The 27,441-nt window shown below is 37.7% G+C and overlaps 1 protein-coding gene across 1 annotated transcript; it reads right to left on the bottom strand.

The window, feature by feature from the left end:
• Positions 1 to 72: 72 nt before the first annotated feature.
• On the bottom strand, positions 73 to 27,441 carry tp53bp2b (tumor protein p53 binding protein, 2b). Its single transcript, XM_081383711.1, has 18 exons — positions 26,951 to 27,441; positions 17,262 to 17,409; positions 16,121 to 16,234; positions 12,679 to 12,752; positions 11,661 to 11,762; positions 11,038 to 11,215; positions 9,848 to 10,032; positions 9,429 to 9,593; positions 9,157 to 9,334; positions 8,938 to 9,066; positions 8,559 to 8,638; positions 8,061 to 8,454; positions 5,691 to 6,451; positions 2,503 to 2,640; positions 2,253 to 2,386; positions 2,003 to 2,169; positions 1,694 to 1,893; positions 73 to 688 (listed from the first exon to the last, which is right to left on the bottom strand). The coding sequence occupies exons 1-18, from the start codon at positions 26,957 to 26,959 to the stop codon at positions 647 to 649; spliced, it is 3,198 nt and encodes a 1,065-aa protein (XP_081239837.1). The 5' UTR covers positions 26,960 to 27,441; the 3' UTR covers positions 73 to 646.

The following is a 27,441-nucleotide window of genomic DNA, read 5'->3' as shown; positions in this document are numbered from 1 at the left end:
TTTAAATCAATTGTGAATAAAACATTCCTTTAGAAACCAAGTGGGGAAAAAGACCAAATAAAAACAGCAAGTCAAAAGTTTTGACAAGTTTTATTATGATAAATGAAAGCTGTCTTTGCGCAATAAATTGTTAATTGTTCACAGAACACACTGTTGTAGCGTAGCAGCAAGCACCATAAGTGGTTTACGCAACATGGCGTTATGAATAAAATAAAAAAGAAAAAAAATATTATATAAAATCTTTTTGTTACCTTCAAAAGATGAATGCTTTTTGTTTTGCACTTTGTGAAACAAATCAGCATTTGTGAATACAGAAAATTTCAGATGGAAAATTACCACTAAATCTGACATCCTTCATATGTGATATAATACTCAGATGACTATTAATGCATCTGTACCATTCATACATTCTTCATTCTTCCTTCACTTAACTATACATGCTTGAAATGTGCATCTAAGTCTACCTGTTCTACCAAAGCTTTTAACCTTACAAACATGTATAACATACCAACATGACACTATTCATATCTTTTCACAATGTAAATGTGATGCGTTCATCTTCGAAACTTGCTCTGCAGAACTAAGCGACTGTTGAAATGATGCCTCTCTGGAAACGTCAGGCACGTCAGTGCTGATTTGGACATTTTTACGCAAGGCTCCTCTGTCTGGGCTTGATTCTGGGGTACAGCTACAGAGGAAAAACAAATATCAGCAATGTATCAATCATAAAAAAAAAAAAGGATGTCCGAGATAAGCAGAAAGCTTTAAAAAAATCTAGTTCAGAATGTGTCAAGTTCGTAGAAATGTACTCTTTGTATTTGTATGGGTATTTATACTTTTTGAAAGACATACCATTTAATGACCCTTCAAAGTGTCAAGTAGTGTAACTATCAAGTTAAAAAAAAGTGCTGAAATATTCCTTATACAATCATAATTTACACAAAATTACTTCCTGCATGTTTGGTACACCCTACTAACTGTGGTGTGAGGATTTGGCAGACAAGTTTTTCAAATGAGCTTCATATCATTGACCCAGATGTATGCAAATGCAAGAAATAAAGGCATTTCAGTAGCACTTAAGTTTACAGTCCTGCTCCCCATGTACATACTATGTACTTATTATAGTAATTACAATAACTGGGTAATAACTAGGTTCTAAACCTGAACCTCCCCTTAAAGTCCCCCAGTTGTCATTCATTTTATCCCTTAAAACGTATCTTTGATCACCAAAATGTCATTCGCAAACGTTTATTTCTTGAAAAAAATTTCTTCAACCATTAAAATTGCTTGAATGTAACTCTACACCCTTGCCTCATTTAGTATATGCGGTTCTATGAATATGCAAATTAGCCCCGCCTCCACTCACTCACACCAGCTCAGAGAGACGATCACACATTGATGTGATTGCTTACAAAGTAGTTGGTGACGTCAGAAACACAAGCGATTTTAAACCCGGTTTTTGAGACTTTCACTGCAGTTTTAAGGAGAAAATACTCCGCAACATGGTTTGTCTTAAAGCATATTAAAAACACCACATAGTCATACGAACAACGTTAAAAGCTTGATTGTCACCACAGGGGGACTTTAAACCTAACCTTAACCCATGGAGTTACCTTATATTACCCGGTACTTTTAGGTAAGTACACGTAAGTGCACCTACTGCAAAAATAAAGTGCAATCGGCATTTCCTTACCCCGAGAAGATTGCGAGGTATGTAGCCCTCATTGTCGGCACATCTTGCCCACCACCACTCTGTTTCTTCACTGTCCTCTCTTCGTAGGACGGTCAGGCAATCTCCTTCATTAAAGGACAACTCATCTGGGCCCTCAGCATCATAGTCCCACAGGGCATAAACTACACCCCTGTTCATGATGCCCATCTTCTCCTGTACACCTGTGGAAAAACACCTCAGTGCTACAGATTTATTGTGATACTCCACCAGTTGAGCTACAAAAAGTCCTATTTTTCATTCTGTTTCATAATGGGAGGACTGGTTTCTCACCATAGAGAAACTGAGAGCATTGGGCGTATCCTTCTTCCATCTCCTCGCACTTGTCTGCCGCCGTCTGCATGTCGCTGTAGGTCGTGGCGTATACGGCAGCTCCCGATTCCACCAAGAACTTACACACTTGCACGTTATTACAAGAAGCAGCGCAGTGCAGCGGAGTCCTAACAGAAAGAAAGATGATTCGATTAGATGCATTAAAACTCTGGGCAGAATTATCCTGTGCTTATAAATGTTTTCCACGCACCATCCATCGCTGTCCGCGGCATTCGCGTTCACTCCAAACTGCACCAGGAACTTTACGATTTCTGTGTGTCCAGCGCACACGGAATTGTGCAGAGCAGTGATGCCCTCGTCATTGGGCAAACTGGGGTCGTCCACCTGGATATGACATACAGACATACACTTGAAATGCTAACCTGCAATACATATATATCTAATTGTTATATTACTTACTAGTGGACCAAGTATGCAATTGATCATGACCTATTCCTCACCTCATATATGATCCTCTGGACGAGGTCGTACTCGCCCTCTAAAGAGGAGTCCAGCAGGAGGGCCAGGGGGTTAAAGCGCACGCGCATCCCGTGGTTGATGCGCTCTGAGCCGGTCTTACGCAGATTTGTTCTTTTACCCTGAGAAACACAAGAGGGGATGGATGGATGGATGGATGGATATTTGGTTATATAGACCTTCTGTAGCCCCGCCCCTTTCAGCGCTGCGCTTGTTATGTTGTCTTCTGGTTTGTAATTCCACAGCATGAAGGTAAGATCTTACGGATTTAAGAATGAATTGCTCGTTCCAGTCTTTTGACATTGTTCCGCTTCAAACATCACATTGTAAAGTTAACGAAAGTTATCAAGAGCATTAAAGGAGAACTCCGGTCAATTTTAACATTGAGCTCATTTTTTTGTTAATTTGGAGTGCTGTCAATACAGAGAACAACGACAAAAATCGGTGTTGCCTACACCATGTTATCCTCTTTTTAAAATTTGCACCCTGTTGACTTTAATGGGGCAAGTTTTAAACCTGCTTTTAGCCTCTTAACATCCTTGATGTGTCATTACAAGTGCACAGCTAATGTGAGTGATTCCTTCAGAGTGATCATCACGAGTGAATCTGACTGCAGTAGATGTGAAAGATATGAATAAAAATGATGTTATTTCAGCCAGCGCACATACCTGTATTTACATCCTGTTTTCGGTCGAAGTCCACAGTAATCGATTGTCAAGTTCACGCGCGTGATCATAGGTAACTAAACCTATGCGTGTGAACTCGACAATCGATTACTGTGGACTTCGACCGAAAACAGGATGTAAATACAGGTATGAGCACTGGCTGAAATAACATCATTTTTATTCATATCTTTCACATCTACTGCAGTCAGATTCACCCGCGTTCACTCTGAAGGAATCACTCACATTAGCTGTGCACTTGTAATGACACATCAAGGATGTTAAGAGGCTAAAAGCAGGTTTAAAACTTGCTCCATTGAAGTCAACAGGGTGCAAATTTTAAAAAGAGGATAACACGGTGTAGGCAACACCGATTTTTGTCGTCGTTCTCTGTATTGACAGCACTCCAAATTTACAAAAAAATGAGCTCAATGTTAAATTTGACCGGAGTTCTCCTTTAAGTAAACCCACTTTACCACCAGCTAATTACTTTTCGACAGTGATGCCATAGAAAAATACTGAGCTACCGCTATAACCAAGTTCAAAGACAATATTCTAAAAATGTTGTTTCTCTGACACATAATGTCTATACTAGAAGGAAATTCTGTATATATTGTATAATTTATGCATTTCTACATAAATTAAATGGTAAAGTTACCCAGACATGAACCACTCTTTCATTCCGCATATTAAAAGCCAATTGAGGGTCACTGGTTGCCACTTCTGCTCCATTTAAATGTTTAATGAGATCTGCGGCGGAGTGCTCGGAATCTTAGTGTGGATAGTTGCTAAGCAACAGCGCAGAATTGATGGTTTGAATGGAATCTACTGACCTGACTTGTCTTCACCCTCTCTCTGTCTCTCCCTCTTTCTATCTGTGGCCATACTCAAATCTGTAGGCTAAACAGCTAGAGAGTTTTCTATAAGACGAGGAACCTATCCCAAATATCCTCGTCCTTTAAGTTTTTTTTCCCCAGAGTCTACATTTTGGAGACGTAACAGCTTATTGATTCATAAAATGACAAATTGGACAGCCTATGGTCTTGTGCACTTCATGCCCAAGAGACCATTGGGTGTCCTGATTTTATGAATCAGCAGGCGTCCCATTTTGTGGCCATGATACACCTTCTGTGGTGTATCCCATTTCTCGCCTAAGACTACCTACACACTCCGAGCCCTTTTGTGCAGAGCATTCGACTGTAATGGGTTGCTCAGTGTTGAGTCAGTACCTGACTACGCTGAAATGCTTTCACACCTTAGCACAGCAAAAAAGATATTCAATTTTGAGCCATCCATCAAGACCGACCCTGCTGCTGGGGTAGTCCCAACAGTACAAATTTAGGATGTCTACCTTATCTTACACACCCATTTGAGGTCTTGGAGTCTTTACTATCGAAATGATGAGTTGAATTAAGTGCGTTTGATTAGAAAGACATACAAAATGTGCAGCGTTGGGCAAACTCCAGGATCAGAGCTAGAAAACACTGATCAAGACATAGATGTTTTAGTTTTATAGCTGTATGTTCACAGATCATAACCAAAGACTATTGAATAACACAAGACGTATTGTCACTCGTATTGTTTCGAATGGGGAAAAGTGCATTGCTCTATATGGCGGAATAAGTCCCGCCTTCTAAATAAGAGCCAATCACCGATTAGTAAAGTCATCGCGTCACTGCAGCTGTCATTAGAAGCTGTCAGACACGCGCTTCCAATGCGCATGAGCGTGATCCAGCCTGAAAAATGTCGCTTTCTGTTATGATTTGAGCGTTTAAAAACAAAATTTATGAGACAGTTATTGTCAGACTTCATTGGTGATTTCAAATATGAAATTTAATCGAAAGCTTGGCAAACAGTTTTGGAGAATTTGATGTTTTCCCATTCAAAGAGATAGGAGCTGCACTTGCATGCCCGAGAGGCGTTTCAAAGATGGCCGCCGAGTGAAATGACTTGTCTTAAGGGGACTTTGTCATAACGCCTAAATCAATTAAAGTTTCCTGATTGGTATAAACATGCCTGTTAAGGTTCACACTGACAGCAAAAAAACAGTGATTTTAGTTTATAAAGTTTTAAATATGGATTTTTTTTTACAAAAACCCATCGCTTCACTTCAGAAGTCATTTATTAACCCACTGGAGTCGTATGGATTACTTTTATGATGGATGGATGCTCTTTTTGCAGCTTCAAAAACTCGACCGCTATTCAATGCCATTATAAAGCTTGGAAGAGACAGGATTTTTTTTTAAATATAACTCTGATTGTGTTGAGCTGAAAGAAGAATAGATATACACCTGGGATGGCTTGAGGGTGAGTAATTTATGGGATAATTCTTGGGTGAACTATTCCTTTAACTGAAAAATTTTTTACAGCTTAACTTTGTCACATCAGTCACTCATCGACAACTCGACAACTTTGGGCCACTTGGGTCGCTGCAATTCGCTGTCAGTGTGAACATCCCTTCAGTCCAATAAAGACATGGTTGTGCCTTTAGGGAATATAGTAGTACCTACCGGTGGTAGCGTGACCTGTCCTGTGACCTCTGGAGCCTTCATATTAACACTGTCCTCCCCTGGCCCCTCCTGCTCTGTCATGCTGGGATATGGAGGTGGAGGGTAAGGTGGATACTCCTCAACATAAGGCTCTGGAGCAGCCGGGCCATAGACTTCCTGTTCTTCCTTCAGCTGGGGTTCCTTCGGTCCAGTGCTAGAAATGGTGTTGTCATCCAGGATAGGCGATCGAGATGGAAGCGGTGGAGGCATCAGCTCCTCCTCCTCTCTTTCACACTCAGGTATCGTATTATCATGGTGTCCCTCCTGGGGTCTAGTGCCCTCGTCAGCTACCGACCTGCATCCATCATCGCCTTCAGCCTGAAAGAAGCCAGCTGGGGTGATCGCGGTCTCCATGGCTGCCAACGTGGTCTTCTGGTAGAGGAGCTTCTGGATGTTGGGTCCGCCGGGCCCCTCGGATTCTGTTATAGAGCCACGCTTTTTAAGAGGCCTGGGCGCATGGTGCAGTCTCTTCCTTAGGGCCTCCAAGTCCACGTCGCTCTGGAGCCGATGGGAATTTGAGAGGAAAGGGAGAAGTTTGGTTGGGCTGAGGGGCCGGGGAGCACGTTCTACCTCCTGGCCCTCCACAGAGGAAGATACAGGGGCCATGTTGTTGCCCTGGTCCACTTGGTCACCATCTAGACCTCCAGTTTTCTCAAGATGACTGCTGTCCTGAATAAGGGACTGCTGCCCCCCACTGGATGGGATGACTGGTTTACCGTATACTGTGAGAGGAAAGAAGTGAAGATCAGGTACTAATTGTTATTTATATTCCTGAGCGACCACTAATATAAGAACATGAGGTACATTACTTAGCTTGAATCTAACCAGTCCAAGGGTACTGAGTATATTTAGTATATATACAAATGATAATGCATTATATTTTATGACTATATCCTTATTTAACATTTGTTTCCGTGCCTGAGCCACAAAGTGTACCTTTGCAGATAGAGCAATTTGCCTACATGCTCCTACTTTTTAAAGATATGCAAACCAAAGCTGGAACCAAATGACTACAAAGTTATGTAACAAAATGAATGAGTACTTTCACTCTCTTTGTGAAAAGTGAGCATCACAATGAGCCCTACTCACTCTGGATTAAGCTCTACTTACATTCTCATATGTTCAATTTTGGTACACCCTAAAAGCACACATCACAATGTACACACATAACCTTGCTAATGTGTAAGCAGAATAATATGTACAGCTGTTAAGATTGTTGTTGCAAATGACACTTTTGTGCTAAATACTCAATCTGATGTCTGCTAAAAAGTGAATAAACATCAACACTTGTAAATATTTAAGGAATAAAGTGTAGCAGAACAATGGAGTGTCAACTTTCTGCGGTGTCATTTAAGGGCACAAAATGCTTTTTATGAATTTCCCCAATATATAAGTGAAATTTGGTCAAAAATAAGTCCAGCAGACTTCCTGTTGTAATAATTAAGCAGCTTGGCTTAAATACTACATCTAAATCAGAGGCTGTAATAAATCCCTATTTTCTTCATTTGTTTCTGCCTTGAAGAACTTTAAACTTAACTAAAGAAAGCTTTTGACGCTTATGAATCTTGGTTTTAAGTCTATTTGTGGTCTAATTCCATCTTATTTGTCTCTCTGAGTTTATAAAACAAATATTTGCTACAATCTAAGTTCAAATTATTTGTTATATCTTAAAGTTCCTCAGGTTCGAACGGAGCTAGGCTTTAAATATAATGTTTCGTCTGCTTGGAATAATTTACAAAACATCTTAAAGCTGACTATGCTTCCATCACTAAACGAGTTTAAGTTACTTTTAACTGATTATGTGTTTTATCTTTTGGTAAATTGCTGTTGTGTTTTTGTGTTTTGATGTGTATTTGTACGTCTATGTTATTGTAGCTGCTACCTTGGCCAGGTCACTCTTGTAATGGGTTTTTAACCAGGTAAAATAAAGAATGAATGAATAAAGACCAAAATGCTCAGATGTAATGTTTGGATCACGACTAAGAAATATGTTTATTTTAAGCTAAAAAAATCCTGTTTTTAGACTTTCTATGAAATACATAAGCATTTCCAAACAAATTGTGTGCTTTCCTCTCAAATCTCAGACAACAGTTTGACAACTAAACGAGTGTTTATGATGATGAGTAAATTATGGCAGAATTGTTGGTTTTGGGTGAATCATTCCTTTAATACTAGATTAAGTTACTCAATGTCTACTTCAAAGTTAATTCTGTGTGTTTTTGTTGATTTGGCAGCAAGTCCAGTGTAACATTACATCTTCTGAAATAGATACTTATCAAATTCAATCATAAGATACCTCTAAATTAGTTTGGATGTGGTGACGGTACTCACATCGAGGCTGTGAACGGGTCAGTGTACTTTGCCCTTGGTAACCCTTCCCAAGAGTGTTCTGCTGGGTGTACATGGAGTAGATGGAGCTTGCTGCCACCGTCTGGGGCTTGTGGAGTGTGGTGGGGGTGGACGTCTCTTTCCCAGCGGAAGTATCTGTTGTGAAAGGACGTACTGTGGCAGCAGGTAAGGTGTCCGGTTTAGGGGGCAGGGGTAGGGGTAAAGTGTTGTTGTGGGATGGAAGGGGCATCGGGGGTTTCTGATTGGCTGATCTGGCTTTGCCAGGGAAGGTGCCCGTGCTGTAAGGAGGTTTACTGAAGGTGGACTGGCCTGGTAGAGAAGGTTTGGGCTTGCTGGGAACAGGAGGTGGAACCTTCCCAAACATTCTGCCTGCAGACTAGGATTGAAGAGGTATTAGTGTTTATTTAGTACATAATAGCTATACATACATTGGCATTCATTTATTGGAAATCTCTGAAACCTGTTAAATTCATGCAATACCTGGGCATCCCTCAAGAGGTCCTCACTACTCTGGTTCTTGCGTAAGGGCAATGGCGGCGGTCTCAAATCTGCCTCAGGATCTACAAACAGACATTTAAGAAAACAGCTTAATCGTCTTTTGAAATTTAAACATTAGGATTTCTCACTGGAGTAACACATTGTCTGTGGGTTTGCACTATATAAAGTGTGTAGTGGATGTTACTGTAAATACTTTTGCTTATCCCAGTTTAACAGAGAGACCATTAGTGGTTGACTTCCTGAAGAGTGTAAACACTGTGGCGCTATCAAAACATTGGTCTGACATGTCAACTTCTGGCTCAACCAATGGCTTGAGTCTGAATGCAAGTTTTGAAAGGTTGGAGAGAGAGGTCTACTGCACCTTTTTCCTGGGATCCGTGGCTGGTCATACGGGGAAGGGTGGAGGAATGGCCATGGGTGCTGCTGTTGGTTTCTGTGTTGGAAAACAAATCTGACACCTTGGAGATCTTACTTGTCAAGAAGCCAATACCTGGAAATAAAATTAGGAAAAGATGAATCAGGGGTTATTAGTCAGAGAGGGAGAGGTATGATGATGGTATATACAGATATATACACGTACCTGTGGTCGGTTTGGGGAGGGGTTTGGGAAGAGTGGCTGTGCCGTCGGGATAAGCAGGCTTCACCAGAATCTCCTGCCTGGGAGGAACTGGAGGAGCCGGAGAGGTCTGGATGTACGGCCCAACAGCAGCGACCCGGGCCGGGCCGATGGGCTGAGAGCTCTGCCCTTCAGGTGGCTGCTGGAAGAGGAAGAGACAGAATGAGGGGAAGTATTAGTAACTAAATTTGTGTCCAAAAAAGAAGAAGAGATGTGAAAGATGTAGAGGTGCTCACAGGCAAGTTCTCTTTCTGTTGGAGAGCAGCTTTTTTCTTCCAGAGCCTCTCTCTCAGTTCAGCCACTCTTTTGTCCATGGTGGCCATTTCTCCGTTCTTCTTGTTTAGATTCTCTCTCTGCTGCTGGAGTTTGGCACTTTGCTCCTGATTCAATTTATTCCTCAGCTGTTGAAAGGAGAAAATCCCAGAACAAAAGAGGGACTGTTGAATTTTGTGTGCGAGACTATTCACTTTTTTCTCAATTTAAAAACCAAATTTAAAGCCTGAAAAGTTATTCCTGCTATATTTCTTTCACATAAATGCCACTTGGCTTGATATTTTGTTATAAAGTAATATTTTAAGTGTGTCCAAATACCACTGCATGTGTGAATAGCAAGATTGTGTTATAGCAAGCTGTAGGCCAAGAAGAAAAAAGCTACCTGAAGCTCTTTGTACAGTCGCTCTAGTTCCCCACTGGAGCTCGATCCAGCCTCGTGTGGGACGTCCATTTTGCCGCCACGTAACATGTCCAATTGTCGACCCAACTCCTCCACCCTGCTGACGGCCATCACCAGCTCCCGCTGCTTCTGCTGGAACAGGCCGTTCATCTGCTCGATTTCCTCCACTACAGAGGGCGAAAATGGAGGTTTTTAGTTCACTTGTTAATTAACTTCTCATTCCCATAAGCAAGAACATTTGTTGTTGTCTCTGTTGATTAATTTAGCCGCTAATGGCAGTTTTATATACAGAAACAGCAGAATGAACTTTTCCATTAGTGGGCAAATGATCCACAACATCTTCATCTTCGTTAAATGATTTTGGAAAAAGTCATTTTTTTTTAAAAACTTTTTAAATTAAAAATATGGATAAATGTCTAGCTTTCAAATTAGACACCTCAATATAGATTATAATTAAAGTAAATCTGAACTATTCAGTAGAAAACCTAATTAGCTGATCAAAACCAATTGGCTTGGATTTGACTATTTTTAATAATTTATACAAAAAAAAATATATAAATAATAATTTCATAAAATACATAAAAGTATATATATATAGTGTGTGTATATATATATATATATATATATATATATATATATATATATATGTATATATTAAAAATGCACACACACACACACACACACACACACACACACACACACACTGTGGTCAGAATGAATGTAAAAATAAATCTGCATCTTTCATTAAAAAAAATAGCAAAAATCTAACCTTTCATTTAAGTAAAAGAATTGAAAGTGGGAAAAAAAAAAAAAATCACGTTTATTGTGATATACATATATATTATTTTCTCCAAAACACGTTATATATATATACACATACTCGCAGACTTAGAAGCGATTAATCGATTTGACAGCACTAATAATAATCTATAATTTTCTTTAGTGATAATTGTTTTAGTAAAATGAATTGCTTTATTTGAGAAAACAGATCATTTCTACACCACTGCACCAAACAAAACAGCAAAAATAAAGACTATTTTTAAACTGGCATCCCAAACACTCTCCCTCGAATTTCACCTTGAACCAATATCCTTCAAAGAAGGTCAATGTTACAGTGCATGCAGTTTCAGCGTTTCTAACCTACTTTCTCTAACGAGTTTACTGGTTCTGACCTAGTTTACTATTGCTGATGCGTTTCTGTTCCACTTGTCCTTTCAGAGCTCGAACCCTGCGCAGTTTGGCCTCCTGGTTCTCTGCGTTCTCCCGCAGCATTCGCAGTTTCTCCTGCTCGGATGCCTGCTGTTGCTGCTGCCGCTGGTCCTGCAGCTTCAGGAATCGCAGTCGCTGTTCCTGTGAGGAGGCGTCAGGTCACAATCTCAGCGAAACTCATTTTCAGACATCATTAAGTTTCAGAACTATGTGCCTCCTGTTTTCAATCATGCTGATAATAAACAGTTCTGATATGGAGAACATGACAAATATGATGATAACTGCGTTCACTGTATGATACTATGCAGTCGTTTTATTCAAATGCTCAACTTGTGACACCATTTCATGTATGACACGGTCAGAAGATGGTGTTCTTTTCCATACAGCCTTGGTCTCCATTCATTTACAATGTATGGAAAAGAGCAGCTTGGACATTCTGCTAAATATCTATTTTTGTGTTTGATGGAAGACAGAAAGTCATACAGGTTTGGAATGAGTAAATTACTTTAATTTTTGCACGAAGTGTCCCTTTAAGTTGTAAAAAAAACACTGACTAGTAATTTTTGCCAATGGCGCAGTGGGCTACCTTTGTGGCCAGGAGCTGTTGTTGTGCGTTGATCTGTTGTTGTTGCCGTGACGCCATCTCTTGCAACTCGCTGAGGGTGATGTCCATATGAGGGGCCGCCATCTAAAACAATATCAGATTTTGCTATTTTATATAGGACAGCTTTATTTGAAACATTCTAAATAGGGATGCATGGATATGAACATTTTGGCCGATACCGATAACCGATAACTATTTATATTTGAAAGCCGATAACCGATTTATTGGCCGATAAATCTGAAGCCAAATTTTTATATAATTTTTGAGAGCCTGATTACAAAAACAAAAGTCTCACCATTAAAATCCGTGCCCCAAGCACACAATTATAATAATATTTTAATATATAATTTTATGTAGCCTATATGACAGACTTTACTGTATTTTCCTTTTCTGAAGTGATTCCAATCATATTTCAAGCAATTCAATCATGGCGAACAGTGCGCATTTGAAGTGTCTCAGCTAAAGGAAATCCATTATTTATCGCTTTTATATATCGGCCAAATTTTCTTATCGGGGCGATAACAATAACATCAAAAATTAACATATCGGCCGATACCGATATGGTGGCCGATATATCGTGCATTCCTAATTTTAAAGGTTGTTTTAAAGGAATTTAATATGGTAAAACTTTGTTGTCAGGTCACGTATACGATATATGCAATTATACATGTTATATGTGGTTTGCTTTTCGAAATCTTTAAATGTATCTTGAGTACGGGGGATTAAACTATGAGTGGTCCCTCATTCCCAAAGTCTGATTAACAGTCTCCTCAGTTTTTAATCACGTTTAAGGCTTAATTAAACAAATTCTCTAAATTATAAAAATGCTTTGCAATGTCATAATTCATTACAGCCCATTTAAGAACATTATCTATTTAATCTTTACCAGTATATGTGCACATTTTACTGAAAGTTTCTAATTTATGCCTGAGTTAGCAACCGTAACCAAGGGGGGCGGAGTTTAGCAGATTAACAAATCTTTAAGGGAATTCATACTCACTCCATTTTCCATGTGTCTGTCCATTGTCCCCTTCCCTGCATTTCTCTTGGCAAGAGACTCTTGAGCTCTGAGACCTGTAGACAGAGAGAGTTAGCAGTGTTAGCAGCATGTTAGCAGTTATTGCTCATACTTAGGGTTAAGGATGTATATTAAGCTTTACCGGATAACTAGTCAAGAACCGTTTTTGCAAAGAACATAAATGATACCTCAAATCATGCAGCTTGTTGAGGAGGAGGGTATGTTAAGACTTTGACTCAAAGCTCAACAGTTAGCATTTAGCAAACTAGCATTTGAACACACTAACAATAAAGGTCAGGAATAATGGATTTAGCCTGAAAGAAAGTGGCTGTGCTTGGGTGAACCTCATTACATAATGACTGTTTGGCTGGGGAAAACAACTAGTGCTCAATTATCCTGCATATGACTGCCTGTGCCAGGGTTCCACTTACATAACATCAACACTGGCACTGCTAGCGCCGCTTATGTGGGTTACTGGATAAAACAGTCTAGGAGTGAAACAATGCCCAAATAATGCTCTTGGTCACAGTCTGACACCACAGGGGTCCTAATCAGGGCTTACTGATTACACAAGCATAGGGTTTTACCTCAATTCTGTGTGAAAACAAACCACAAACACCACGGATACGAGTCAAACTGCGTGTAATTGACATAATTATGCTCGACAGGAAAATAAGGAACTCTTTGTGAGGTAAAGCCAGGCGTACAGAGCCGATATCACTCGCATTGTTGTGTAACAGCCGGTCTTTGTCCGGCGAAGAAGGCCAAAGTCACTCAGAGAAATCTGAAACCTCACACATGGTTTCACATGACTGGGATGCTTAAACTTCTCAGGGGAACAGGGAGGATTCACTTCAAACACGCCGTGTAAACAAACTACTAGAAATTGCGATAAAAGGAATTCATGAGTTAAAAATAACATGCAAAACAACCAACCAAAAAATGTGTTTTATACTGTATGTTATATATATGTTTTAAAATTTTTGCTAAAAAATAACATGCAAAATAACTGACAAAAAATTATTACAAAAATGTAATATAATATAATAATAAAAAGAAAAATTCAGTGGTACCAAAACTTAAATATAAATACCACATAAAAACAATAAAAAAATATTCATATATAAATAAAAAAATATAATAAATAAATAAATAAATAGACGACAAAGGGTATTTATGAGTTAAAAATAACATGCAAAAAAAAAACATTATTATAATATAAAATAATTTAACTTGCTTACAAATTACTTAACTTACATAAAAGTACCAAATAAAAACAATTTATTTATAGTTTGTGGTGCTTGCCACATGAATTATGTGCTATTTATGTGTTTAATTATGTGGGAGTGGTAAAAATTAAATAAGAATTAGAAAGAAATTGTGTGCGTGCAGGACATGTATGTGTATTGGATGTGTGCGTGTGAATGCGTGTGGGCATATGTGTTAGTGACTGAATTCTTGGATGCATTTGGATGGAAAGTGATGACTCACACACACACACCATCACGCATACGCACACGCACACAATGAGTGTCAGTGTTTGAACTACACAGGTTCATTACTTTCACACAGGTGTTCCTTCACAAACTGTACTCTGCAGTATGAGCTGTACATGTCAATATTATCTTAATTGTTTCTGTGATTAAATGGATAACCAATCAGATTCTCAGAAGTTGTTTTTTTGTTAGTTTGTTTTCTCACATGTGCCTCCTCTGGTGTTTCAGAACATATATATCGTCCATTGTGTGTGCATGTTTATAGGACACAAGATAAAGATCCATTCTGATCTATTCCAAAGCCCCCCACCCTTAGGCAGTGCCCACAAAACAAGCTGTTCTGCAGTAAATTATTCATGCCCCAACACAGCCATAACCATGTCAAATTTACAACCTCTCTATTCACAGTCTCCTATAAAAGGAAATGACATTTACGCCTATCCGCAACAACAGCATGTCCACACTGACAGCAGACCGCCGACCGGGAGAGGATGTAATCGAACGTGCCCGTGATCTGGTATGGAAAAAGAGCCGGTCTATATTCAAATGGCCATCCAACCATCCAACAGATAATAATCCAGCCATGCAGTAAATTATACACCCTATCAAACATTCTCCACCTCTTTCGCATTGCTACTGTCTTCAGTATTCAAAATCAGGCATAGAAACTAAAAGTAGGTAATTGGGACCTTTTGTAAATCCATATTTTCAAAAGTTAGATTTTAAAAAATTCTAATAATAATAAATATAATAATGTGTATGAGTGTGTATAAAATGCACTGCACTTTTTCAAGCTAAATAAATCATTTGACCATTTTTAAATGTAAGACATGCTTACAGAAAGGTAACAGGAATGATGGTTACAGTTACAGTTTAATTTGACAAAATGAAACACAATATGACATTTCTATAAAAATACCCTTATCATTTATCATGGTAACAACAGGGTTGACATTTTAAGACAATCAAATTTAAGATAAAGTGACAAAAAAAGAGACTTTAAATTGTCTGTAGAGCTTTACAACATTATAATAAAGTTTTTATTTATTTATGGAATGGTTCATTTAATTACGTCTATCTATCTATCTATACACTATACAATATATAGTGTATTTATATATAACTATAACTATATACAGTATATATATATATATATACACATGTTTTTTATGGAATGGTTCATTACTTTAAAAGAGAAATATATATATATAATGGTAACAGGGCTGACGCATAACTTTAAAAAACAATTAAATAAATGGCTTAAATTGTTAGATAACTTTTAAATAATTAAATAAATGGTCACACTTTAGTTTAGGGTCCAATTCTCACTATTAACTACAACTTTTGCCTCAATAAACTCCTAATTATTGCTTATTAATAGTTAGTAAGGTACTTTTTAAGTTTAGGTATTGGGTAGATTAAGGATGTAAAATATGATCATGCAGAATAAGGCATTAATATGTGCTTTATAAGTAATAATAAACAGCCAATATGCAAGCTAATAAGCAACTAGTTAATAGTGAGAATTGGACCCTAAAGTAAAGTGTTACCAAATAAAACATTATGCCATTTAAAAACATCAAAAAAAAAAAAAAAAAAAAAATATATATATATATATATATATATATATATATATATATGTATTATGTATTAAAGAACAAATGATAGCTTTTACTTTTATTTTATAATTTTTTATTTTATTATATTAAAAAAAGAGAAATCATATTTACAATGAAATACATGGGTGCCAAAAATGCATCCTCATGATAAAAGGCAAAAGTTGAAATGTGTACATTAACATTTAGTAAACATATATATTTTTTTTGCACGTATGTATATGAGGAACAAAAGTGGCACCAGTTTTGTAAAATTGCTTTTTCTGAAAGATTTTGGTGACTTCTGAAAGCATTGACCTTTCTCACTCTCACCTGTATCGTGGCCAGGTGCTCGGTCATGGCGCAGGAAGAATCGCACCTCCGCCCTTTGCTGACCCCAGCGCTGCAGCACTTCGATAATTCGCTCGCTGTCACCAATCACACGCTCTGAGAGAGGAACCGACCAATAGTTAAGAAGTGATGTAAATTAGGTGGCAAAGATCCATTCTAGAGTGATGCATCACTGCACATTTAAACCACAGTCACATGGACAGGTGCAGCAAGATGACTTCTATCAGTTTTATTTCTGTAATGACTTTGCTAAAGGAATAGTTCACCCAAAAAACTAACTTTCTGTCATTTATTCACCTTCAATTCATTTCAAACCTGCATGACGTTCTTTCTTCCGTGAAACACAAAAGGAGATATTTTGAGAAATGTTCACGCTGCTCTATTAACTGTAAGTTTTAAACTTGATAAATAATGACAGAATTGTAATTTTTTGATTGCTACAGTACCTTAAAGGAGAACTCCGGTCAATTTTAACATTGAGCTCATTTTTTTGTAAATTTGGAGCTGCAGTAGATGTGAAAACTGCAGTAGATGTGAAAGATATTAATAAAAATGATGTTATTTCAGCCAGCGCACATACCAGTATTTACATCCTGTTTTCGGTCGAAGTCCATAGTAATCGATTGTCGAGTTCACGCGCGTGATCATAGGTAACTAAACCTATGCGTGTGAACTTGACAATCAATTACTATGGACTTCGACCGAAAACAGGATGTAAATACAGGTATGTGCGCTGGCTGAAATAACATCATTTTTATTCATTTCTTTCACATCTACTGCAGTCAGATTTACCCGTGATCACTCTGAAGGAATCACTCACATTTTCTGTGCACTTGTAATGACACATCAAGGATGTTAAGAGGCTAAAAGCAGGTTTAGTACTTGCCCCATTGAAGTCAACAGGGTGCAAATTTTAAAAAGAGGATAACACGGTGTAGGCAACACCGATTTTTGTCGTTGTTCTCTGTATTGACACCACTCCAAATTTACAACAAAATGAGCTCAATGTTAAAATTGACCGGAGTTCTCCTTTAAAGTCACATCAAATCAAAACAATTATTGGAATGAAGTTGCTCAATAAGAAACACAAAAAACCCCCACAAAAATGCAAGTCAGCACATACCAGATCCTCTCCACATCTCGGCCAAATAGCAGTCCACCTCCCCCGGCTCTTTACACATATCCACCACATCTCGACACAGCGTCTCCGGCGTGATGGGAAGCTCCGTGAAGTGCTTGTCGCTGTTGCTGAGGTACACCGTTAGGAACATCTGAGTCAGCAAAAAAAGACACAACATGGGACGTTACAACAGAGGACGGAAAAACATTGTACAGAAGAACATTTTTTTTTGTTCCTCAGAGTCAGTGAACTTCGATTCTCTAGTTCTTTATAAAGCCATCGATGTACTTGTGTTTTAAAAAACCCAGAACAGATTTCAAAACTCTCAACTATAGCAGTGTTATTTTAACCCTCTAGTGCTCATCGGTCATTTTTGACCGCATTTTTTTTTTTTTTAACTTCATCAGAATGTTTTTTGGTACTTGCTGTGTGAACACAAAATCATGAACATGATTCCTGAAGGTTAAATGGTCCTGAAAAAAAGGCAAACTTGTACTCCTCATGGTCAAAATTGGCCACGTTGAAAATGAATTGTAAACGAATTTCATCCATTTCATTCATTTTCAATTTCATTAGTTTTGTACTGCGCCCAAACAAAATCTTACTGAAAGCTCATTTCTTGGATGGTTTTTCTCATTTAGATTTATGGTTTTGATTTTCTCGCAGTTTCAGAGTAAAACATGTCTCGAAAAATATACATTTCATATAAAAGTTGAAATTAGTACTTTTGTGCATTTTTCATAACAATAAACTTCTATAACTTTTTAAGTTCACTTTTTTCTCACTTCAGCGATAATCTGCCAAGTGTCTTCTTTAAAAAGACAAATCTTTACTAAGATTTAGGACAGTAAGTCGGAAACTATGCTCAAAAAGTGAATAAATGGATTAGAACTACTGCATAAATATAATTTAGTACCACAAAATCCCCTAAAAATACTAAATATTAAATAAAAAAAACATTATCTAACTAATATACAGTATCCTACATTCATTTCAATGAAGCAAAAAAGGAGGCGCACCAGAGAGTTTTTAATATTATTTACATACTATTAAAAAATTTGCTTTTAATTTTATATTTTCATTGTAATTTTTAATTAGTTTTGTTTAAGTAATTTGATTTGTTTTTGTAAAATTTCTTTTTAGCCTTTAATTTATTTTAATTTCACTTTTAGTTATTTTAGTACTTCAACTCAAACTTATTTTATTTCAGTTAGCTGCCAAGGCAACATTTCTAATTTTTTAATTTCATAAGTGTTTCATTTAATATTTATGTTTTAGTTCAGCTTAAGTTTTAGTGATTTTTTATGTACTTCTGCAATGTTTTTTTTTTTTTTTTATATTTCAGATTATCTTTAATTTATTGTAAGTTTAGTAATTTTGGCATGTCAACTTCATTTCAATAGACTATATAAATTATATATATATATTTTTAAATCGTTTTAGTGTTAGTTTTATTTAATAATAACAACACTGATCTGAAAAACTTAGAATGTATTGCGAATGTATTATGAATGCTCTCAACCATCCAGACCTATTATAGATATGTGACTATGCAACACATTCTCACAACTCGTTACATATTGACGCTTGGCCAGGACCCCTCAGCGTCACTTTTAAAGGGTAGCCCTTTAGCTTCATTTTTTGACGTGCAGGGTACTCCATTGCTTTTAATGAGAAACCCATGGCGTCATATTGGGAGTGAGAACGTGTTGCACTATATGCCAGATGCTCACGTAATGTTCTAATACAGCAGTGCGTGTGGGTGAAAATGCCAAGATGGATGGTTGACAGCAAAAGAAATGCTGTATTTCTGTCTTGGCACTTTAATTGCAGCCGGCACAGATGGCTGTCACATCAAGAGGGTTCTTATCCAGAAATAAAACACAAGCATGGGGTCATAATTAGTCAGAAAGCAAGGAGGTAATTGATTTGTAATTCCGAAGGAGGAAAAAGACAAGGTTATTGCCAATGTGGGTAACAGCATTAATAAAAAAAAATACTATACCTTAATATAAATTCATGACAAAATGAATGAGATTTATTATTAAATAAACGTAAAAAAAACAAATGAATAACAAAGACATAGCCTAAACTCAACATCTTTACCAATAAAGAATAGGCATATTTTTGAAGGACAATTTTGCAAGTGTGTGTTTATTTTCAGACTATCGGCAGCAGAGTTATTATCACTGCTGATAGAGTGCAAAAACACTCAGCAGTTCTCTGCTACTATGTGTGTGTGTGTGTGTGTGTGTGTGTGTGTGTGTGTGTGTGTGTGTGTTTACATGCTTTGGCAAGCGAAGCTGAGGTACTACTGTCACACCAGATGGGTAGAAGTGGCTCTTCAACCTTAACACTGGGACAGGAAACAGTCCTGTGTGAGAATTCCTGAACGCACATATTTTATTACACGCTTCTCTGGGATACTTGATCATGTTCAGTCTATATGCGCTTAGTGTTTCTTTACAAAGTGACATCGCCAACTACTGGCCTGGCATGAATAATACAGCGGCTTTAGTCGTTTTCACGGATCCGTGTGAACGGGGATAGTTTTGACAACATTGTCGTCTGTACGCAAAAAACACAAAGGAAAAACTTTTTAGTTTTTAGTACATCGTTGTCATGTAAACATACCCTAAAATTAGAACTATTAAAGATTGTTCTCGTTCATTGAAATAAAGGTTAAATAAAAAAATATTTTTAGATGAAAAACTTAAAACTTAAAGAAAATTAGTAATGTTGCCTTGACAACTAGCTCAAATATCAACTAAAATTACTAAAACTAACAAACTGAAATACAAACGAATTGAAGCTAAATTAAAATACGTTAAAAAAAAACTACAAATTTAAATGAATACTGATATTTTTAAATAAAAGCTAATTCACAATGTATGTTATTCTAGTATTATTTTCAAAGTTCTAGACTGAGAAAAGCCAGAAAATGTATTTTTGGCTCATGTGGATGAAAGACAACAACTCCCAGAATGCACTTGGCCTACGAGGCCACTCCCAAGCCACGCCTACCAGTTACAGAGGGCAGTATCGGAAGAAATTATACAACTAGGCTACTAGTTTACTCGAAACTGAAAAGACAGCGTTTTACCGTGAGATCTCACCCCTGATGGGCGGGTTGAAGACATGCGGAACAAGCTCCTCCTACTGGCTGTAGTCTCTCGCCTCTGGACAAAAAAGCCTCAGATGACTCTAAATGACGATTTTTGCGTCATCTGAGGTTTTTTTCCAGAACACACAATACAGAAATCTCTCGTCTCAAGGGGACATGAAGGAGGGAAGCACGGTAATTCGAAAATACTACCGGGTTTCTAATCGGTGAAGTATCCCTTTAAATTTCTAAACTTATAGCGGTATAGCGGAGGGTTTTTTACTTCCGGGTGGATCACCTATAATATTGGTCCTCCTAACTGTCAATCATTCTGGTGAATCAATCAAACTTTTCAAAAAGTGGAGAGGGCGGGTCTTATCTAAAATTCGGAAAGATCCTCCGCTATACCTTTAAGTTTTTCGTATTTATATTTGATTTCAGCTTTATTTCACTTAACAAAAAGTAGTTTTAGTTTAGCTAACAAAAACAGCACTGCAATTCACCCACAAGCATTTTCCTGAACGCAATTCTCGATTGCGAGTCGGATGCTGTTGCAGACCCACCGCAAACAGCTGTCATTAAGAAATTCCTTACTGCAGTTTTTAAAATAGCTACACTTGTCCAAACAGTTATCAGTATTCCTGATCTGTGCAACATCGGCGTCGTGACATTCATCTGCCGTCACACACAGCTGTGCGAAAAGGGTTTAAGAGGCTTTCTCTCCTTCAATGCGCACACACACTTACACACATCAAGTCTAATCTGGCTTTCCAATGCGCACACGACTGCTAAAGCACTTGTATCCGCGCCTACTGTTATGCTGCAAGCATGTAAATAAATGTTTGACAAGATTCAGTCAGGAATATCTGTGGTTAGGCTTGTAATCCAGCAGTCTTTTAAAAACTGTCCAGTTGATCCAAAAGGGACAGTAAAAATTAGGACCTCAACAGAAATGGCCACGAATGACAATAAAGGCTTCAAAAATTCATCAAATAGGATGAAAAAAGATAATCTTAGTGCCGGCATAAAGATTACGGTCTATATCAGGCAAATATGGAATTCTGCAACTAAATTACAGATAAAAGATTAAGAAACGGTTGCTACTCTCTTAGAAATAAAGGTTCTTTATTGGCATTGATGGTTCAATGAAAAACCTTTAACATTCATGGAAACTTTCCATTAAACAAAAGGTTCTTAATAGTGGAAAAAGGATCTTTAGATTATTAAAAGAATTCCTTTAAGGTTATTTGGAGAACATAAAATGGATCTTCTATGCACTTAAAAAAAAAATAAAGGTTGCAAAAGTTTTTTTTTTTTTTTACACAGTGATGCCATACAGTAGATAGAAGAACCATTTTTGGTTCCACACATTTTTTTTCAGTGAACAGTTCTTAAAAGAACCATTTTCTCTACAGTGTGAAGAACATTTAGAAGAACTTAAGATAATCTTTTGTGCAATGTAGGCTAAAGGTTCCATGGATGTTAAAGTTTCTTCATGGAACTTTCAATACCAATAAAAACAATAATTTTTAAGTGTATGGCATCAAGAACCATCTCTTGTAACCCCTTATTTTTAAGAGTGTAGACCGTAGCCCTACTGGTTAAGCTAGATGAATGAGTATATGTCTGTCAGACCATTCTGTATGAATCTCTTGGGATGACCAATGAAAGCTTTTATTAGATGGATGTTTGCAGGGAATGGAATTTCATTAATCTCCCTCTAATGTATATCTTCCTCTAATGCACTTATGTTGTAAATTGCATATGTCTGAATCATGCTAAACACTAAACCTAATTTGTCTCTGGGTTATGGTTTATAAGATGAGCTCTTAAAAGATCCTAATTGAATTATGGAAGGAGCTTATTGTCTCATGGTGACTTGCAAACCGCATACCTCTTACATATTATTTCCCTTTTCGGAGGGAAATTCAGCAGAATTCTTTATCGAATGGTGGTGTAAATTTTGTCCTGGAAGCCATTGCTAAAAATGGTCAAGTTAAGTTAAAATTAATTAAACACATTGATCCATTTCCAAGACATACCCAATAGCCGACATGGCTATTTGCCAAATTTCAAAGACAGTACCCTGGTTTTCATTACAGATTTGCGCAAAACTTTTACGATATTTTTCTAAACGCCGATAAAAAACTGTTGCGAAATGTTAATAACCGATGTTATGAGACTAAAACATATTTTTTTCCTCTCGCGATAAGTCATTACAAACATCATGGCAAGGAATGTTGGTAGGTTTACGTATATCGTAGCCACCGCACTAGCCATTTTTTTTAATCGACAGAGACGTAGGCATGTTATCCAAGCATTAATGGCAAGGAAAGTCCCTTATACTTGGGAGTGGAACACACCTCATGTGAGCGTAAAAACTTTTTAGCGATGTATGGGAGTTTCGCGAAACTGACGCGTTTCCATTGGTCGTATTTTCAAATCGCAATTTCAATTTGTGCAATTTAAAGGGTAGTGGAACGCAGCTAGTGGTCAGTCTTTGTGTCCTCCTGTCAAAGTAGGACGTGTCTAAATGTCTGTCCGCATGACGAAAAGTGCTTTTGAATCAGCGTTTGATTCCATAGGGCATTAAATCCTAGAGAGATCACTGCTGTTATAGAAAAGCCCTAGTTCCAGAAGGCCAGCCTGCGGCAGTGATCCCAAACTTGATCCCTAGAGTAATATTTCTGAGAAATCTTAAATGACATGAAGCTGTCCTAGGGCATGGAACAGAGATTTAGGATTACAGTATTATAGCACTTTTTTGCAACAAGACACTGTTTTTGTTGCCACAGGTAACCACAGGTGATGTAATGGATTTGAATAGTCAAATATACTGGTATTTACCATCAGCTGACAAGCATTAACTCTCATTGAATATTCACCAAATGTCCTGGAGACTTTCCATACAGATTAATTTAAGTAATAAGCTTAATTTAGTTTAAAGGTTTAAAGAGAAAGTTAACCCCAAAATAACATTTCTCTAATTTATTCAATTTCTTCAATACTATACAACACAAAAATGACATTTTGAAGAGTGATTCAGCTTTTTGGCCATACAATGAAAGTGAATGGGGTCCAAATCTGGACCACAGTCACATAAAAACACTAAGTTTCAACAGGACTTTTTACGCTGGTTAGTGGCTTGCTGGCCAAAGCCAGGTTAAGCTGAATGTTGGTTGAGCTAGTTAAGCTAGTTACCCAACAATGTCAGTTTTCTCAGCCGACTTTTCACTCTGTACTTTCTTATCTCCAGTTAATACTGACATAACTTCTCTAACTGACCTGATTTTATTTTTGCATCGCCTTTTATGTGTTCCCTACACATTTCAAAAAGCAAACAGTATGTAGGCCAGTTCAGTGGGCCATTTTAAGTGGACAAGAAAAAGGACGTCATTCTCTTGCAATTCAAAGTCAAAGGCGTAGCCCTGGGCAACTTCGCATTTCGTGCACCAAAAGAATAAACATTAAACAAAAGGCATGATGACAAAACCACATCTTTGTCAACAGTGCATTTGCAATTGAGTGCGTAGCTTTGACGCAATGACATTCAGGTTAACGCCTGTACTCATTAACCCTAAAGTATCTTAAAACTAACCAAGCCACAAAACCTCAAGAATTAAATGGCATTTACAACATATATCCATAATAGGAACCATTCTTCATTATTTTTTCTGTTGTCAAATGCTGAAAACAGTAGATGCATTGTTCAACTGGATAAATGAGATTGTCTGTTCTACAACATACAATGTACATGCACAGCCCGTATTGCATGGTTTTCATTAACTGTAAAGGTTAATTGCCTTGACTATTGGACCTTGTGCAAGGGTGGGCAGTAATCACATTCGACAGGATGAATGAAAAGCGGTCAGCCACAAAGTCGAAGAAAAGCCACTATGCCAACACATAGAGGTAATCCAACGAACGCAGAGAGCATCAATTATTCAGTCTGATCACCACAAGAGCATCCATCAATACATGCTCTGATCGGACACGGTTTACACGATAATGTGCCTTTAATTTAGGCTCTCATGCTTTGTTAGGAAGTAGCTTCTCCGTGCTTCTGTAAGTCACAGGACAGAACCCGCAGATTCAGCAGGCTGTCAGCCTGCAGTGTGTGTGAGGATACAGGCCCAGAATCAGCCATATGGCCCCTGCAGTGGATTGACACAAAGCACGACTAATATGAGGATTAGTCTTGAGTTCATACACTACAACTCCAACCCCCACGCACACTAACCCTCCAAAACCCTTTGGCCACCAGGAGAATAACGGTGGTTTAATAAAAATGCTGAAGCTTCAAGAATATAGTCAACTCGCACGAGGAACTGGTTTAGTTTGATCTCTGCTAGTCTAAAGGACAGGTGAGCGGACTTCATATGTGCTCTGTTCAGCAGTACAGACCCTATTTATTGTAGCTAGAAACATCTTAAAGGTCAAAGTTAAAACATTTCGAGTGCCTGATTACCGGTTGGTCCTTGGGAGCCGAGTTTTCCAAACACACTTCTCTGCATAGCAGCAATGTTGTTGTGTGGAATGTGATCTTGGCAACAGTTGCCGTGGCAACCGGCCGCCGCAATTCTGGTCATTGTTTCCCACCGAGGCCTCAGGTGGCTGAAAGGGCCCGACAACAATCAGCGATATTTATAACTACTAATGCACAGCCTTTGAACTGAAGTGGGATACGGAATTAAATTACTACAAGCTAATCTTATTCCACAAGTGCTCCCGGCCCGAGACATCTATTCACCTGTCAAATCAATTTAGAGCCTTGAAAATAGCTGCTCTGGGTACTTTTCTAATCGACACAAAATGCATGACCACACAAGGACCCTTCAATGCGTTTCAACAGAGGGAAGCTATGCAACCCAAATCAACTTCCTCTAGGGGAAGTATAAACAATGCCTTGATATTCTCAATGCAGTTTTAGTTCAAAACGCACTGAGGAGGACAATGCAGGTTACTTCAGTAAAATGTCACACTAAGAGGAATATCCCACTTCTACTTTTTTTTTTTTTATCACAATTGTTGTTCCTTTGAGACTTAAGGCAGCTAGTAATTCACAGCAAAAACAATGAACTCAGCGTCTGAGGTACGGAAAGATTTATGGGGTGGACAAAGAACACAGTCACAATTCAGATAATTCAGACTGCTGAAAGAATATGCTTTGTAACAAGCTCATATACACTGCGGTTCTCTCAAACACAGTGTACGACTTCAAAATAGCTGCTTTACTTAAGTTAAGATTATCTAGGATCTAAAACTGACCATGACTCAAACTGAAATGATCATCTATGATCTTTACAAGCTAAATATACCATGCTGTTGTATCCACCTCAAACACACAACAATGCTACTGACCAGGACATGTGTAAAAATATAACTAAATGTTGTAGTATCTTAAAACATGTCTCAGAATAGTGTATTTCCATTGAAACAATTCCAAAAAAAAAAAATCAAAACGCCTAAAGAGGTTGTGTCCACAGGTCATTATTTTCATTATTTGCATTTGAAAATCTGTTAAATGAAAACTCATAATGTCCCATTCCATTATACACAGGGATTATAATTCACATTAACGGTATAAATCCATGGATACTGACGGTTCATCCAGATTGAAGGCAAACATCCGGTGACAAAGCCAGTGGAGATTAAGGACTTTCTTGAAAATGAACCCATAGAGCAATGAGTTTTACCCAGAACTGCATCTTCATTAGAAATGCACTATAATGGAAAGATCAAAATGACAAATAGCCCTTGTGATCGTTGAGGATAGAGGTGACACGATCATATGGTTTTACTGTGAATGGTTGGTGTATGAATGCGTGACACACCAACACTTAGTGACTCACCCATAAGAGTAGTGACAGCAAAGAGATGTCAGGTGATTTAGCACCCTAAAAACTCATTTCACTACATATATATTATAATCTCAAAACATAAGCACATTAACATCAAATGACTCTTTGTGCCAAGTACATTGTCAAACCTTAAGGATCTGTCAGGTAAATTAGCCTATATTGTGCACACATCTTAAAATCATAGCTTTGCTGAATGATCTTGATTATTTGGTAACATTATTTGTTTATATAATAATAGTCATATTTGCATATGAACATTCCATGGAAACTTATTTAATCCTAAGAGATGCTATTCTAGTAGAAAGTAAGATGTCTACATTCAATCATTTTTGCAATTAACCATTCCTTATATTTGTTGATCAGTTTTTTTTTTAGATTGTTTCAACACTTACTGAAATTAATTAAAAGATACGCAATATTCTGCATCAGTCTGTGTTTATTATTAGATAACAGGATATGAAATCTAAACAAGACAAACAGGCTATTCTACCTCTGCCTCCTTTTTATTCAATAGAATCCCCTTTATCACCATTATAACACTGGTGCCTGGGAATGTTTATTTGTTATCATCCATCTGAATCTGATCAATGCAACTTGGATGAAAAAAAAGAAAAGAAAAGACATTTACCTAATGAAACTGAGTTGCTCAATGACAAAGAAGCAATGTTGATGCATGGAGATGAAAATCATTGTACATCAGCGTATTACATAGCTTGATCTCGACTTACCGGCATCATATTGAAATTGACCTCCAGATATTGTATATCCTAATATTGTAGAAATGGTCTCCAAATAAGTGTTCTTATTGTTGCTGTTTTATATGCAGGTGAATTGAGCACGTATTATCCTCTTCTTTTACGTATCATTATTTTAGATTAGTCTCCTCTGATGTTGTCCGACAATATTGCAGTGTTGATTTATTATAGAAACCTGTTGCAGAATGAACCCGAGATGAACTCGGTAAATACAGTAAAGTTTCTTGCACGAATCGCTCAGACTTAGAGAACCGCAGACCGCTGATCACACCGAACCATTTGCGACGCAGCGACTCGCTACCGCTGTACGATACAAGCGATATAAAACATAACGGTATTCCGCGAACGTCTTGTATCATCTACTGTCCGCTAAGCTGATTGCAGGTCCACATTATATCCGTGCGAGAGAGTTTTTTCGCTGGATCAACAAACGCAACCCAACCCAAGATGACGCTGCGCGAGAT

This window comes from Scardinius erythrophthalmus, assembly GCF_964197995.2.
Source record: "Scardinius erythrophthalmus genome assembly, chromosome: 14".
Classification (NCBI taxonomy): Eukaryota; Metazoa; Chordata; class Actinopteri; order Cypriniformes; family Leuciscidae; genus Scardinius; species Scardinius erythrophthalmus.
Note: the sequence above shows the minus strand (reverse complement) of the source record. Positions and strands in the feature narration are given on the sequence as shown.

Bases quoted from the DNA above. Each gene is read 5' to 3' on its own strand.
- tp53bp2b (XM_081383711.1), bottom strand. The intron at 9,594-9,847 runs GTAGCTTTTTTC...TCCTTTCAACAG, and splicing joins GACTGTACAAAGAGCTTCAG to CTGAGGAATAAATTGAATCA. The intron at 2,170-2,252 runs GTGCGTGGAAAA...TCTTTCTGTTAG, and splicing joins GCCGCGGACAGCGATGGATG to GACTCCGCTGCACTGCGCTG.